The following is a 15,892-nucleotide window of genomic DNA, read 5'->3' as shown; positions in this document are numbered from 1 at the left end:
CCCATTTTATTGCGCTTAGCTTTATTGCACTTTACAGGTGTTGAGTTTTGTGGGGTTTTTTTTTACAAATTGAAGGCAAGACCTTCCATCAGCAAAAAGATTACCACTTGCTTTACTATGATACTCGCTTCATTACGGTATATTACCAAACCGTAATATCTCAGAATTAGGCCTTTATTTCTTGCCAGGCAAACAGGAAGTCCTAAAGAAACTGAATTAGAGACTGAATAATTTAGCTAGCTAAGTCATTGTGAAGCATTTGAAAAACACCTTCCACCACTCTCAGTTTATCATTCTGGTGTTCTACTCTTAAGCAGTAGACCCTATCATCACTGAGGAAAGCCTGTAACACACACACACACAAAAACAAAGACCAAAGGAAACATACAGGGAAAACAAATAAATGAAACTTAGCTGTCACAAAAATATGCATGAAGAAAACATAAATGTATGTGTTCAAAGATATACTACAACCAAGAACCAAAAAAAAGATACTATTAAAGAACATTCAGGGAAGAAAAAAGAGCCCTAGAAATAAAAAAATCTGAGACCAGAAAAATAAAACATATTAGACTAATTAGAAAATTAAGTTGATGAAGTCTTCTAGAAAGTAGAGCTAGAAGACAAGAGCGGGAAATTAAGAGAAAAGATAAGAAAATAAGAGAACCAATCCTGGAGGTCTACCATCTGGGTAACAGGAATTCTAGAATGAGAGAACAGATGAGCAGTCATTAAAGAAAATATTTCCCTGAAGGACAATGTTTGAAAGACCCCACCAAGCACCCCATATAAGGGATGAAAATGAACCCTTACCAGGAACAGAACATTGGGACAAAGTAATACTATAAGCTTCTAGAGAGATAAAAACGGGTTGTATATACAAAAAGAACAGAATGGCATCTGACATCCAATAGTCACCCTGGATATCAAAGCAAGAATGTCTTCAAACGTCCCAGCAGCAACACTGAAAGTTTAGCAGATGCCTTCAAAATTGGGAATGGAGGCTACTCAAGAATTCTATACCTTGTCAAAATAGCAAACAAGTGTAGTGGTACAACAATATTTTCAAACATGCAAGGTCTCAAAATATTTACCTCTCATTTTTCCTTTTCAAAAGGTATTGAAGGATGTGCTTCACCAATATGTGGAAGTAATCCAAGGAAACGGGAGATAATGGATATAACTGGAAACAGATTTGACACAGGAGAGAAAAAGGGGGTCTCTAGGACACTGATGGAAGATGATAGCTGTAAACCAACACAGACTGAAGCAGATTAAGATACCAGGATTTCGACACAAAAATATTTCCCATGCTGATCAAGTGTCTTCATTTTAGTGCAATGCCTAAAATTCTTGCCACCTTTACTGTGCATAAATGGACTGCTCAACTTTTCTCATCAATCTACAAGCTGTTGAGTTATAATTTTTTGCTCTCTTTCTCGTTCTTTGGTTCCCCATGCTCTAAAACAATTTCAAGTTAAATTTTCACCTAGTTCAATATTTTAAAGAAATTAAATTGGGTCTAAACTTAGAATGAACTTTGAAAGGTAACCAAACTAAACCCCTCAAGTTCAGAAAAAAAAAAAAAAGAAAACCCAAAAAACAACATGATCTCTCAAAAACGAGACCTTTTAATTACTCCTTTTTGAGTTAGTATTCCCATCCTGGTTTTAAGGGGTAAGTTCCTGACAGCCGAATATACAGTACAGTACATCTTTGTTAAGGAGAAATCAGTTTTAACTATTGGAGATTTCCAGCCCCCTTTCCACTAGGCCAGCGCTAGGTAACCTTCCCTTTTTCTCTAGAAAACCAATTTGCACAACGTGCTCAGGAGAATGCAAAAGGATGTTTCAAACGTGAAGCTCAGTTCTGTTTTGTTTTTTAAATGAAACTCTTGCCCAGCACAATCTCTTCTAGTCTAAATAAGCCAAGTCTGACTAATTTCCTGTTTTCTTTTTCTATGGCTCAATCTAGAACAAATATCTTCCAATTCCTCTAGGTTTCTATTCCCTCTTTTCCTGTCTGTGTTTGTATTAAAGGAATAACGAGAATCTATTGGAAAGCAGTTTCACCTCAAAGAGTTTGCCAAACTCTTCTCTATTGAAGGGCTTCTCACCCTTTCTCACTCAAGTGGTTTAATGCGACAGTACTTCATGGAGCTATATTCCTCACGCTATTGTCAGGAATTAAACATAAATAAATTTTGTAGGTAAAGTCATGAAATGTGGCCATTTGGATCCATGAACTCAAAGACAATAATAAAAAACAATTAAGAACAACTTAATTATATTGTAACATTTGTTTCTCTTAATATATAGCTTACAAATAAATTACAAGTTATATAGCAGTATTTCATAGAAAAGACACACTTCCATCTTACTCATGTAAAGTTGAACAACGGTAAGAATCAAGAGATACCCTATGTGTATGAAACTGTCCTTATTTTGTTCCTAGCATTTCTAAGTCACACAAATGAACTCCCTGACAAGAGAAGACTGAGGAATTCTCTTCATGAATCAAAAGCTAAATTCCACTGACAACTGAGCATTCTTTTCTATGGCTCTAATTTCAGCTTGGAACAGCTAATTTCATGAACAGGCATTAGCTCCAACATTTATAATATTTTTTTCCTGCACTTATTAACCCCACATTGGCAGAGGATTTCTTTATCTGGCACAGTTCCAGGTTCATAACCATAATCCCATGTTAATTCTGTTCTTGCTTTCACATACCTAGAAAGTAGAAATTAAAAAAATAAATTACCCTGAATAAACCAAACTTGACTACATTAATTTTCATGTTAACATCATCAACCATCCTCAAAAATATGTTTATTCTCTCTGACACCCACCAATTAGGACTGCTCTTTCATTAAAAGAATAATCATTTGAGTTTTATTTCAAATGTGCTAAAATCCTAAGAAAGAAGAAATCTGTCAATATCTACGAAGAAGGAACCTGGTGATGTGATGAGGCCTGCAGTGTGGTATCTGAGTGTAGACATTATGCCCATGTAGCAATTTGCATCATTTATCCCCTGAACTGAACTGGGTGAGAACTGCCATCCTTAGCCCTTTCAAGCATTAGCTCTAAAAGGAAATAAGAATTGAAATTTCAGCTGTTTCAAATTTTGCTGAATAGGAAGAGTTTGGGATAATTGAATATTCTAGAGTACTAGATATTAGGGGCCATAGCACATATCTTTTCATATTTTCCTTTTCTTTTTTTTGCTTCCATCCCTGTCCCACTCTAGTTTCTTTTCTTCTTCTATTGTTGTTTTTAAAGTCACAATTTCATAGTTATATCATAAAAAATTTCAAACCTGTTGGTGAAGAATGCCACCAATGGAAAATTCCTGTCATGTGTTTCTACAAAAACATTCTGTACCAAAAGATTTGGGCAACAACTATGCTGTTAAAAAAAAAAAATTAAAACAGAGGTTAGATACAGCATACAGTGTGATGTCTTGTTCTTTGAAGCATTAGAATACCATTGTTTCCAACAAAGCTCGCTTATTTTTGTTTCTTTTGCTTTTCTGTTGACTAATATGTAAATTATCATAGCTCACTACAATCCAGTTAATATAATAGTAGGAGTCTATTCAGAAAAGCCTGTCACATTCTTATATCCTGCTGGTAGAAATGCAAAATGGTATAAATCCCTAAAGAAGATAATTTGTCAAGATTATTCAATATTATAAATGCATGTATCTTTTGATTCAGTAATCCCATATTTGATAATGTATTCTATAGATACAGCTATACATATACCTATGTGTAAGATTATTCATCAAGCATTGTTTTAACAGTAAAAGATTGAAAACAACCCCAAAGAATATCTATATATATAAAATCCTAATATGCAAACAGACCGAATGGCAGAACTGGTCACTATGATGTGTGCTGACCACCAGGGGACACGCGCAGAACATGGCGAGCGTCAGCCATGGCAGGATGGTGGAGCAGGTGAGTGGCGGCGCCAGACTAAGGTGGGGCACCAGTTGCCATGATTGGGGTGAGCTTCTGGTTACTGAAAATTCTTTGCTCCTGTGCGCTGTGGTCCTGCCCACTTGCACCTGCAGCCAGCACTGGAGTCGCCGCTCGCACCCACTGCCAGCACCTGGCGCCGGTCCTGATCACTTGGCGCTGTCAGCCGGTGCCAGCTCCAATTATTCCGCGCTGTCAGCCGGTGCCAGCTCCAATTATTCCGCGCTGTCAGCAGGTGTGAGTGGGGCCAACGCCGTCAGCACGTGGGAGCAGCAGTGGTGGGAGCAGAGCTGCTGGCAGAAAGGGGACCAGGGCCGCTGCCGAGGGGCTGGGCGGGGGCATGGAGGATGGGCTGAGACCCACCCCTGTGCCCACCGCAGCCTCGCAGCCCACAGTTCCTTTCAAGGTGCATGAATCGTGCACTGGGCCCCTAGTCTAAAGAGAATTGGTTAAATAAACTTCAGTATATCAACACAAAAGAATTCTATGCAGCTATGAGCAAAAAAAATGAGGAGCTCTCTCTGTGTAGTGATATGGAAAGATCTCCAGGGTACATTGTTAATTTAAAAACACGGTATAGGACAGTGACAACAATATGCTATCTTTTACGTAAGGACACATTTTTATATTTACTTGTATTTGCATGAAGAAACACTGTAAGAATGAAAGAGAAAGTAATACAAATTATTACTATAGGTGGCACGGTAAATGTGGATATAGTATTTCTCACAGTATGTTTCTTTTTCTAACAAAACATAAAAGTTTAATATGAAAGACTGTCTATAACCAGAGTTTTACATCATAGTGAAGAGGCCCTTTGGAAAGGGGACATGTGTAAGCACTGCTGAACATAACCATTACTTATACTTGTTCCAACAGTATCTACAGATGATGATGATGATGCTATTTCCTCCTATTACCACCCACCATTCTAATATTGTTCTATTGCCATCTCCACACATTCATCCATCACCAGATTCATAAAAGAATCAAATCCCCACAGTATTCCTTGGACATGTGGGCAAGCTTTTCATTTCAATGACAATAACTTCCTGTCCATACATTTTTAAATTTGAGCCAATGAGCTTCACTCATGGTGCTTACTTGGCAGGCTTAGAGCTACCTTGAAACAGAATTCTATTTAGCTATATGTATGTATTCTGCATGGCTTATTATTTTATTTAAATTTTTAAATCATATCAATGTATTATCTAGGTAGAAAAATTAGATTAAAAAAAAAAGAGCAAGATAAAGAAAAAAAGGAAGAGCCTGGTTTTGTTGTTTTTTCTCCTACAAACAAAGGAGGGACCTGGCTCATGTGCTGATTGGGAGAGGTGAAACCAACTCAATCGTGTATGTACAGCCACCATTCAACATAACTGATGGGAAATAAAGCCATGAGAGTCCTTTGCTGGGGATCCTTATTTAATGGATTTCCTGACATGTTTGGCAGCAGTGTAGAAGTAGTCAAAGTGGAATAGAGAACAGCAGTTGGGGGACAAAGAAGGGGAAGAGATCATTTTATTCCTTGTTAATCAAGTATTCTAACTAGGAAAGAAAAAAACAAACCAAATTAGCAGATTCACCTAGCAAGGAAAAAGTTCTTTGGTTTTATTTATTTTTTAAAATATATTTTCATTGATTTCAGAGAGGAAGGGAGAGGGAGAGATAGATAGAAACATCAATGATGAGAGAGAATCATTGATCGGCAACTTCCTGCATGCCTGACACTGGGGATCAAGCCCGCAACACGGGCATGTGCCCTGACCCGAAATGAACCATGACCTCCTGGTTCATAGGTTGACACTCAACCATTGAGCGACGCTCGCCAGGCAAGCTCTTTGGTTTTAAAGATTTCCTGACTTACGAATATTTTTTCTTCTGATGGCAGCTGAATTACATGTAAAATTATCAGTGCACATACATTTCAAACCATTCAAATGTCACATTTAAAGAGGCACTGAGCTTACCTTAAAGATGTCAAAGGAAATGCTTATGAGAATCATGGGCCATGCATGCTTTCCTTCCTTCACCTTTATTTTAGGGGAAAAGTCAAAGCTGCCCATCCACTAATCCCTTCCCACCGGGAGGAAGAAGAGCTCTGATACAGACAATAGAGAACAATTAAGGCCGCATCCAGGGGACAATGTTCTATAGTGGACCTTTCCAAAGGATGTGAGGAAGGATCAAAGTCCTTGTCCTCCTTCCATGACTCTTCACTCTCTTGGATATGATAAGCAGACAAAGTGGAGTCCAGAGATCAGGGAGCCATGCAGAAGGGCCTGGCTCAGCTCTCAAACAGATGGTTCAGGGTTTCCCCATGGTTCAGGCACTAAAGACTGGAAAGACTATATAGACAACGGGACTAAAGGTTGAAGGAGATTTCTTTCCCTTACAGGGTTCCTGGGACCATATAATCTTTGATAATGCCTGATAGTAGGAGGCAGGACAGCATAAAAGTCACAAGGTAACGTCAATTTCACCTTACACAAGAGATTATAACCAATAATACAAATTACTCCTCTTATCATGAAGATAACAGGAGTCTTAAGTGTTAATTAACCTTGAAATCAAAGGAATCATACATAATTCTCTATATAAATGAAATAAATCTTCTTACATATATCCCAAACATACACACAAACAGAAAATGACTATGGTTTGGGAATTTAAAAAAAGAGGATAGTTATATGCAATATTCTGATAAATGTACTGGTTTTCTACACTAAACCATGAAATCACTCAAAACTTACTAAAAGTAAGTAAAATAAATACCTACAACTGATTTTTTTGAACTATTAGAGGCATCTCTGAAGAAGAGCTACTGTATTATATAAGACTCAAAAGAGAAACTTATTCTATGTGTCCCACTGATTTTTTTTGGAAGTAATAAATCTTCCAATAAATGTAAATAATTTTCTTACATACCATTTATATAATTTTCTTAAGCAAATGTTTAACAATGTGCCAGGTACTGTTTAAACACTTTACATACTATATATAACTCATTTAATCCTATGAGTAAGTTATTATTATTATCCCCATTTTATAGAAGTCAGAAATAAGGTATGAGGTCAAGTAACATGTCCAAGGCCATACAAGTGAAAAACTGGCATCCTAATCCAGGTAATCTGGCATTAGAATTTGTTAACCATATTTTCCTTATAATTTTATTTAAAAGCACAAACACAAATGTTTAGAAATATAAATCTCAGCTGATATACTCACATTAAGAAAGCGGCCCACATTTCCTTCCTTTGTGGCATCCAATAAAAACACTCTTCCTTTACTGAACTTGAGAGATTCACATGAAGTATTATCCTTGGTTTCACCTGGCAACTCTTTATTACAAAAGACATAATGGTTTTGACACGCTGGAGAGTTTTCCTCTTGGGGCTTTAGTATCTGAACCTCAAACTTCTTCATAATATTCTGATTATCCAGTGTGGTTGCTTGGTTACATATGCCCCCTGGTGAAGTTTCTTCTCTACCTTTAGTTATATCTATCACATCTGATTCAATCAGCAAATTGTCTTCAGAATCTTCAACTTGATTTGAGCTTGAGTCCGCTAATAAACATTTTAAAAAGAATCGTCAGGAAATATACTTGGCTAAGCAATAGTGCTAAGATTAACAATGCTAATTAAATGCTAGTTGCTTTAATTACCACTAATCCTTAAAATGTGTTAAGTCAGCACTCCAATTTTATATATGAAAACTTTGAGCCTCTGAGGGATTAAGGGATTCACCTGACCCACAATAATAAAGAAATTGGGTAACAAACTCAGAAATGTCTGGTTCCAAAGTCTGCCGTCTTTCTACTACATAACAATGCCTTTTAATGAACTTACATGTTGCTTCCTGACTTCTCTTCAATTTTGGATTCCGAATTTAAGTATATTCTAAATTTTTAAAAATTGATTTTAGAGAGAGAGGGAGAAAGCAGGAGGGAGGGAAGCGGGAGGAGAAAGTGAAGGAGGGGGAGGAGAGAAAAGGGGGGAAGGGAGGAAAGGAAGGGGGGGGAGAGAGAGAGAGAGAGAGAGAGAGAGAGAGAGAGAGAGAGATCCATTTGTTGCCCCATTTATTTATACATTCATTGGTTGCTTCTTGTATGCGCTCTGACCAGGGATCAAACCTGCAACCTTGAGGTATGAGAATGCTCTAACCCAGTGGTCGGCAAACTGCGGCTCTTTGGCCCCTTGAGTGTGGCTCTTCCACAAAATACCACGTGTGGGCGCGCATGTACAGTGGGATTTAAACTTCGTGGCCCATGCCCAGAAGTCGGTATTTTGTGGAAGAGCCACACTCAAGGGGCCAAAGAGCCGCATGTGGCTCACAAGCCGCAGTTTGCTGACCACTGCCAACTAAACAATCCAGCCAAGGCTAAGTATATTCTAAACAGCTGTAACAGTGGTTTGTAGGGAACACTCCAGGCCTTTAAGACACCAAAGGCCTGAAAAGACCCTGTCGAAGTCATCCTCTACAATAACTGTATTGCTATAACTTTTGCTGGCACGCGAAACCCTCTCTTATAATCTTCCATTTACAATTTTTTTCTTAATATTGACTTTTTTATTTTTCAGATAAATTCAGTGTAGGTGTATCTTAGATAAATAAATAATTTTACATAACAAGTTATCTTAAAGACCATAGACATGGATTGATGAGAGAGGGGAAGAGCAGTTTCTATGTCTCTGCCTTAACTCTCCCTGCCTTCCTAGATCCGACCATTGTTTTGGTTTCGGCCACATACGCTTGTGAATCTTTGTTCTCAGTGATGAATTTTGTTAAGTCTCGTAATAGGAGTAGCCTGACAGATGAAAGTAGTAGCTCGTGCATATCTCTGAAGGTCACGAAATATAAACCTGATGTAAAATCTCTGTCATCAGTGATGCAGCAGCAAAAGTCCCACTGATAATATCAAACGGACTCATAAAGTTTTCTGTCGGACTATCAGTGTATATGTACACATTAAAAAATAAATGTATTTTTCATCATCATATACTGTGTTTTTGTCGCTCGAATGAATTTTATTATTTCTTCAAGGTTCTTCACATACGTACACCTTAAGAGATATCAAGTAGGCGTAACATGTTCTCAAAATATTAGGGTTGGCACGCAGAAGAATTTTGAGTCAAAGATTTTGCTGGTTTTGGCACGCACTCACAAAAAGGTTGCCCACCCCTGCTATAGGCTTTGTACACATTAGTGCTTGGTGTGTATTCTAGACACTCATTCAATAATCACACTTTTACAAACAATAATACTTTAGAAGATTAACTGCTTAATCATTTTTAGAAGTAATTTTTTAGAATATTCAAAAGTATGACTGCATGTCAAATGAAATCATTTATTTTTAATAAAACTTGTACCACATCAGTGGCATGAAGAAGTAGTATTTCTCTATGTTATTGATTTAATCATTATTATTGCTGGCTGCTGTTCCTATACGTACTCATACTTTAATCATAGATTACTTGTGAGCACTAACAGTAAATAACTATTTTTTTTCTTAGTGCCTCCTATATACATTGTAGTGATCAATGAAAATGGCAAAACAACCAAAAGCAATAGCACTCATTATGATTCACATGCATTAAAATGGTGAAGGAAATCAGAATATGTCATCCCAAAATATGCCGCTTTGACATAAGAATTATTTAAATAGCACATGTAGAAAAAGCTCTCTGCCTCCCCTATTCTGCCTAAAAGCAGGATATAAATTTACAAAGGTGTGCCTTCTCCTACTAGAAAGGACAAAAGTTAATCACCGGTGACAATTTTAGACCTTTATTATCCTTGAGATTGAACCAGAGAAATCTAGGAAACAAACTTTACTAACTAGTCTGTATCTACCATTGGTTTCCCATATATTTGCCTTCCCACAATTTGCCACCCCTAAAGACTAAAGGTCCTTTTCCTTTGTCTTGCTATGCCTCTAAAAATTTATTGTTCTTTGGCTAAGATTCTAAATAAGCAGGAATTCTAAACCACCTCTGAGTTACTCATCTCTGAGTATAGCAGTCCCTCCTTTACATGTGGGAAATACATTCCAAGACTCCTAGTGAATGCCTGAAACTGTGGCTAGTACTGAATCCTATACTGTTTTTTCCTACACATACATACCTATGAGAAAGTTTACTTTACAAATTAGGCACAGTAGGAGATTAAAAATAAATAGACTAATTATAACAATATACTGTAATAAAAGTTATATGTGTTCTCTCTCAAAATACCTTATTGTAATGTACTCCCCTTCTTGTGATGATTTGAGATGGTACAATGCCTATGTGAGGAGACGAAGTGAATGATGTGGACATTATGATGTAAAGTTAGGCTACTATAAGGTTTACTTGAACATAATCACTGCAATATTGCAACAGTCAATCTGATCAATGAGATGGCTACTGAGGCAAGTAGCATATATAGTGTGGATACTCTAGATAAAGGGGTGTCCTAGGTAGTATGGAGTGAGATGACACAAGATTTCATTATGCTACTCATAATGGCATGCAATTTAAAACTTATGAATTGTTTATTTCTGGAATTTTCCATTCAATATTCCTGGACTGTGGTTAATGTGGGTAACTGAAACCATAGAATGTGAAACAGTGGATAAGGGGGACTACTGTAGTCCCTTGTGTTACATGTACAATACACATGATGATAGTAATAAACTTCTGTTTTTTTTGTCAGTCTAATTTATAGGACCAGTCAACATAAGATAGGGAGAGGAAGAGAGTTTTACCTCCCCTACAAGATGAAATAATTACAATACATAAATGCCTTCTCTTGATAGGCCTTTTCAGTCAAGGAGTTTCCTTGCCTCCTCCAATCTCCATCCTTTGAGACCAGGCAGAGAAATGGGAGTGCAGACAGATATAAGGAAGCTCAAAAGAAGAGGTAATGAGTCATCTCTCAGCAATGTCTCCCCACTCAGGGATATAGTGAAATGCAAAAGGACCCAAACACAGGGTTGTCAAGTTGTAATATTAGCTATGGCAGGGTTGGTAACACTGAAATACAAGAACTCAGGGTAGCAATATTTTCACTTTTTGCTGAGCATCCTCAGCAGCAGTGTTGGCTGGAATACTGCAGTAGAATGCAGTGGGTTTTTTTTTTTTTCTTTTTCTTTTTAATGCTGTATATTTTTAAAGGACCCCCAACAAGTTAGGAAATGGCTGCTTTGGACAATGCCTCCAAAGCCACAGATAACACTGTGGACAATGTAAACTAAGAGTTGTGCATCCCACTCCTTCCTGCCATGTCAGGTCACGGGTGGCATCTAGAAGAGGGACCAGCAAACTTCTATACGAGTCTAAATAGTAAATATTTCAGGCATTTTTGGCCATATGGCCTTTGTCATGATTATTTAGCTCTGCTGCTATATAGTGTGAAAGTAGAGACAATATGTAAATGAATGAATGTGGTGGCTATGTTTCAATAAAAACTTTATGGATACAAATTAAAATTTCCTATAATTTTCAAGTGTCATAAAATATTATTCATCTCATTTTTATCAGTTATTTAAAAAGGTAAAAATCATCTTAGCTCATAAACAGATGGTAGTCTAGATTTGGCCCACAAACATAGTTGCCAACCTGTCAATTTTAGAAAAGCAGTAACTTTTGTGATGAATGCAGCATGTTTGTTTTGGAATCTGAGAAAATGAGCCACAGATACTGAGCAAGACAGACAAAAAGGCAGAAGAGACGGGCCGAGTTAAACAAAGCCTACTTTTCATCTCTTTGGCTTTAGAGTTCAGATGTACTTGGCTTGGTTTAAATCCATCATTATCTTCAAAGGTGACAGATTCTGAGGAAGCAAATCCCTTAAAAGAAAACAAGGAAGATGTTACCTCCTAGGTCAGGAAAAGGAATTTAATTTAGTGCTTAGGCCTCTTTTATCAAGTGTCAATCTTCATAGGCTGTAGCGACTACATTGGTTTTGAAAGCCGCACTCCTGATATCATAAGGAAACTTAGGAGTGATGGAGCCCTTTTGGCTGTTCTACTTGTAGGCATGTCAGTTAGGCTACAGCTATGAAGACTAGAAAAACAGTCAAAGCATTAAAACACAAAATAAAATTAAAATACATCTGTTGTATCTCTTAATTCTGATACCAGACTATGAATTTGGATAAAAACACTCTGGCTAGTTTCTACTTCCAAAAAATGGTTAAATAAGTTGCCTAGACACTGCAGTGACTTAAAATGGTGATAACTTTTAAAAAGTGTTATCTGCTTAGCACAACACATGACACAACTAACTGCTCAGTAAAAGTTGACCATTAATGTTATTCAAATACTTAAATGGTCAACATTTATTGAGCACTAACCCGAAAGTCAAACATGTTTCTGATGTTTACCTCACTTAATCCTCCTGACTTTAGATACTATTATCCTCATCTAACAGATAAAGAAATGTAGAAACAGAGATGTCACCCAGCTAGAAAGCAGCAGAACTGGAGTTCAAGCCCAGCTCAGAGAGATCCCCTGGCTCAACTTTTTTGTAATTATGTATGTGATACTGAGGATATTCCTACTGTAGGTTAGTAGGCAGAGGGCAAAATTTGCAAACTACCCAAAGCAGAGTTATTATCTTCATCAAAGCCCTATGTGAACTACCATTATGTCCGCCTCTCTTCTTTTTACTACATCTTTCTCTGTTCCTAAATTACAGTCTCTGACTAGTTATTCTAGATTGAAAACTACCTTCAGTGGCTATCCTGTAAAATGTTGCTTTCTGGATGACCTTTCATTAGGTTGCAACTCTTCTTTTTCATGCATTTCACAACCTTATCTCCTTAACCTAAATTACTCCATCCTTTTTCTTTTTTTAAAAAAAATAGATTTTATTGATTTTTTTTTACAGAGAAGAAGGGAGAGGGATAGAGTTAGAAACATTGATGAGAGAGAAACATCGATCAGTTGCCTCCTGCACACCCCCTACTGGGGATGTGCCCGCAACCAAGGTACATGCCCTTGACCGGAATCGAACCTGGGACTTTTCAGTCTGCAGGCCGACACTCTATCCACTGAGCCAAACCAGTTAGGGCCTCAATCCTTTTTCTTAATATTTTTCTTCTTATTATTATTATCAACTCACACACTTTAGCTTCTATAAATTCACAGTACAGGATGTCCCTCAGTCTCAGTGGAACACACTAACCATTATGGAGGATACTAAGTAAATAAAATGTGATTAGTAACACTTCAACAGTATACCCATTTCAAAACAGTAAAATAAATCCTACACATTAAATAGCATAAACAATTTGAACTAAGTAAAAGATAGAAAGGTGAGATAATAGTTAATATTCTCAGAAGGACCCCATCTACATTTTGCAGTTTTTACCATCTTTTTCCCATCGGGTTGAATAATGGCTATCTTGGCTTCTGGAGTTCTAATGACTGAATGACACTGAATTCTTGAAATATTGTTATATTTCATTTCTCTGAAAAGAAAAGAAAAAGTTATTCTAGATAATATCAATGTTATAGAAATATCCATTAGAAAATAATGTAAGTAATAATATCTACGCCTCACCCTTACCAGAAGAGAATATAATAATAATAATAGAGGCCCAGTGTACGGATTCATGCACTGGTGGGGGGTGTGGCCTGCGGGGATCAGCCTGCTGTGGGAGCACTGCTCATCCCGGTCAGCTGAATGGCTTGGACCCATCCTCTGAGCAGCTGCTCCCACTGTGGGAGTGCCATTCATCCTGGTCAGCTGAGTGGCTCCCACTGTGGGAGCGCAGAGTGACCACAAGGGGGCAGCTCCTGTGTTAAGTGTCTGCCCCCTGGTGGTCAGTGCGTGTCATAGCAACTGGTCACACGGTTGTTCTGGTCATTCCATCATTTGGTTGCTGGGCTTTTATATATATAGACTAGTGGCCCAGTGCACGAAATTTGTGCAGGGGGTGGGGGGTGAGGGGGAATGTCCCTCAGCCCGGCCTGCACCCTCTCCAATCTAAGACCCCTTGGGGTCACTCAGACATCCCTCTCGTAATCCGGGACCGCTGGCTCCTAACTGCTCACCTGCCTGCCTGATTGCTCCTAACCACTCTGCCGGCCTGCTCAACCCCAACTGACCCTCCCTGCTGGCTTGCTCACCCCTAACTGCCCCCCCTTGCTGGCCTGCTTGCTCCCAACTGCCCCCCTCCCCCCGCTGGCCTGCTCGGCCCCTGCTGCCCACCCCTGCTGGCCTGCTCGCCTCCAACTGCCCCCCCTGCCGGCCTGCTCACCCTCAACTGCCACCCCCCCCTTGCCGGCCTGCTCACTCCCAACTGGTCCCCCCTGCTGGCCTGCTCGCCCCCAACTAGCCCCTCCATACCGGCCTGCTCACCCCCAACTGGTCCCCCATGCCGGCCTGCTTGCCCCCAACTGCCCCCCTGCTGGCCTGATCACCCCCAACTGTCCTTCCCTCCTGGCCTGATTGCCCCTAACCACCTCTGCCTCGGCCCCACCACCACGACTTTGTCTGGAAGGACGTCCAGAAGGTCTCCTGGTCTAATTAGCATATTACCCTTTTATTAGTATAGAGTTTAAAGTCAATGACATTTTAAAATATGTCAAAAAAAGAAAATCATGAAAAAGTATTGGAAATAGATGGTGATAGAAAATAAACATAACTGCAAAGCACAACATCCATAAAGAACCTGATTAAAGTCATCAAGTTTTTAAAGGTTAAACTCCAGAAATGCAACACTGAAGAAATAGTGTGTTCACTAGATTTTTAAATCTCAGTGTCCTTGATTTCTCAGTGTTAAACTTACAACTGTGAAGCAAGTTTATATACAGGAGGGATATGGGAGTGGGGGGAAGGAAGGAAGGAAGGAAGGAAGGATGGAAGGAAGGAAGGAAGGAAGGAAGGAAGGAAGGAAGGGAGGGAGGGAGGGAGGGAGGGAGGAAGGAAGGACAGCTGAACAACCACTCTTGACCAATAATACAGATCAATTTTTGATTGGGTTCCTAAGATCTTACTTACATAACAGGCTCTTCTGGATTATTATTGAACTTAGGTGGACATTCTTCACTCTTAGCAGTTCTAGGACATGTTTCCAATTTTAAAGGGATAGCTTCAACTTCACAATCTGCAACTTCTATTTTCCTCTTTTTTGAAAACGTATTTTTCATAATATTGTCTTCTTCTCTATTTTCTCCAATAGTATCACGTTTCTCAGTGTTAGATCTACTTAGTAATCTTCCTAGCAGAAAGTAAGGGAGTTTAGCAGGACAAAAGATAATACAGTAATTGCTAGGCAACAAAAGGGCGTCTCTATTATTCTTCATTACTAAAGAACCCTGTGAGGTGTACCTTATTTCTAGAATGAAGATAAACACATGAATATCCTAGAAAACCTCTGCAAGAAATAATAAGAGACCAGTAAGAAATTTTCTATCTTCCAGTATATGAAAACATACAGTACATTTAAAAAAACAACACTTGTCTGTTTTGGTATAACATGAAAGAAAAGAGGTTCAGCTACAATAATATAAAACAAAAATATAGATCAGAAAGCATTTTACAAAATTAGAGCGGTGAACTCTAGCCTTGACACTACAACTTTGGTGTCTCATTAAAAATGTTTTATCATTTAACATCAATACTCTTTTTATAAAGTTACCTATTTAAATCTGCGGTGATATGTGCCTACTGTTCTCATATTAAGTCCTAGTGTAACATTAAAATTTGAGTCTAAAGTTTGTTTCTCCCCCTACCTCACCCCCCAGGGACTCAAAACTACAATTACTAAGTCAAAGTTAGTAGCTCGATCAGAGATTCCTTAGTTGCATTTTCTAACGAACCAGATAAAGACAATTCTTCCTGGATACTATTTGGCATTGTATAGACAGCAGACTTCCATCAGAGTTATTTTGAGAAATATGAGAAACAACTGTCT

The 15,892-nt window shown here is 38.4% G+C and overlaps 1 protein-coding gene across 1 annotated transcript in view; it reads right to left on the bottom strand.

The window, feature by feature from the left end:
* Positions 1-15,892, bottom strand: part of LOC308513013 (histone-lysine N-methyltransferase SETDB2) — a 104,392-nt gene that overhangs the window by 38,182 nt on the left and 50,318 nt on the right. Inside the window, exons 9-11 of the mRNA XM_081082789.1 lie at positions 14,977-15,196; positions 13,342-13,441; positions 11,723-11,816 (exon numbers count right to left, since the gene is read on the bottom strand). Of these exons, the coding sequence (XP_080938915.1) occupies positions 11,723-11,816; positions 13,342-13,441; positions 14,977-15,196 (414 nt within the window). The remainder of the gene's footprint in view (positions 1-11,722; positions 11,817-13,341; positions 13,442-14,976; positions 15,197-15,892) is intronic.

This window comes from Myotis nattereri, assembly GCF_964212035.1.
Source record: "Myotis nattereri genome assembly, chromosome: 2".
Lineage (NCBI taxonomy): Eukaryota > Metazoa > Chordata > Mammalia > Chiroptera > Vespertilionidae > Myotis > Myotis nattereri.
This window is presented reverse-complemented; position numbering and strand designations above follow the sequence as displayed.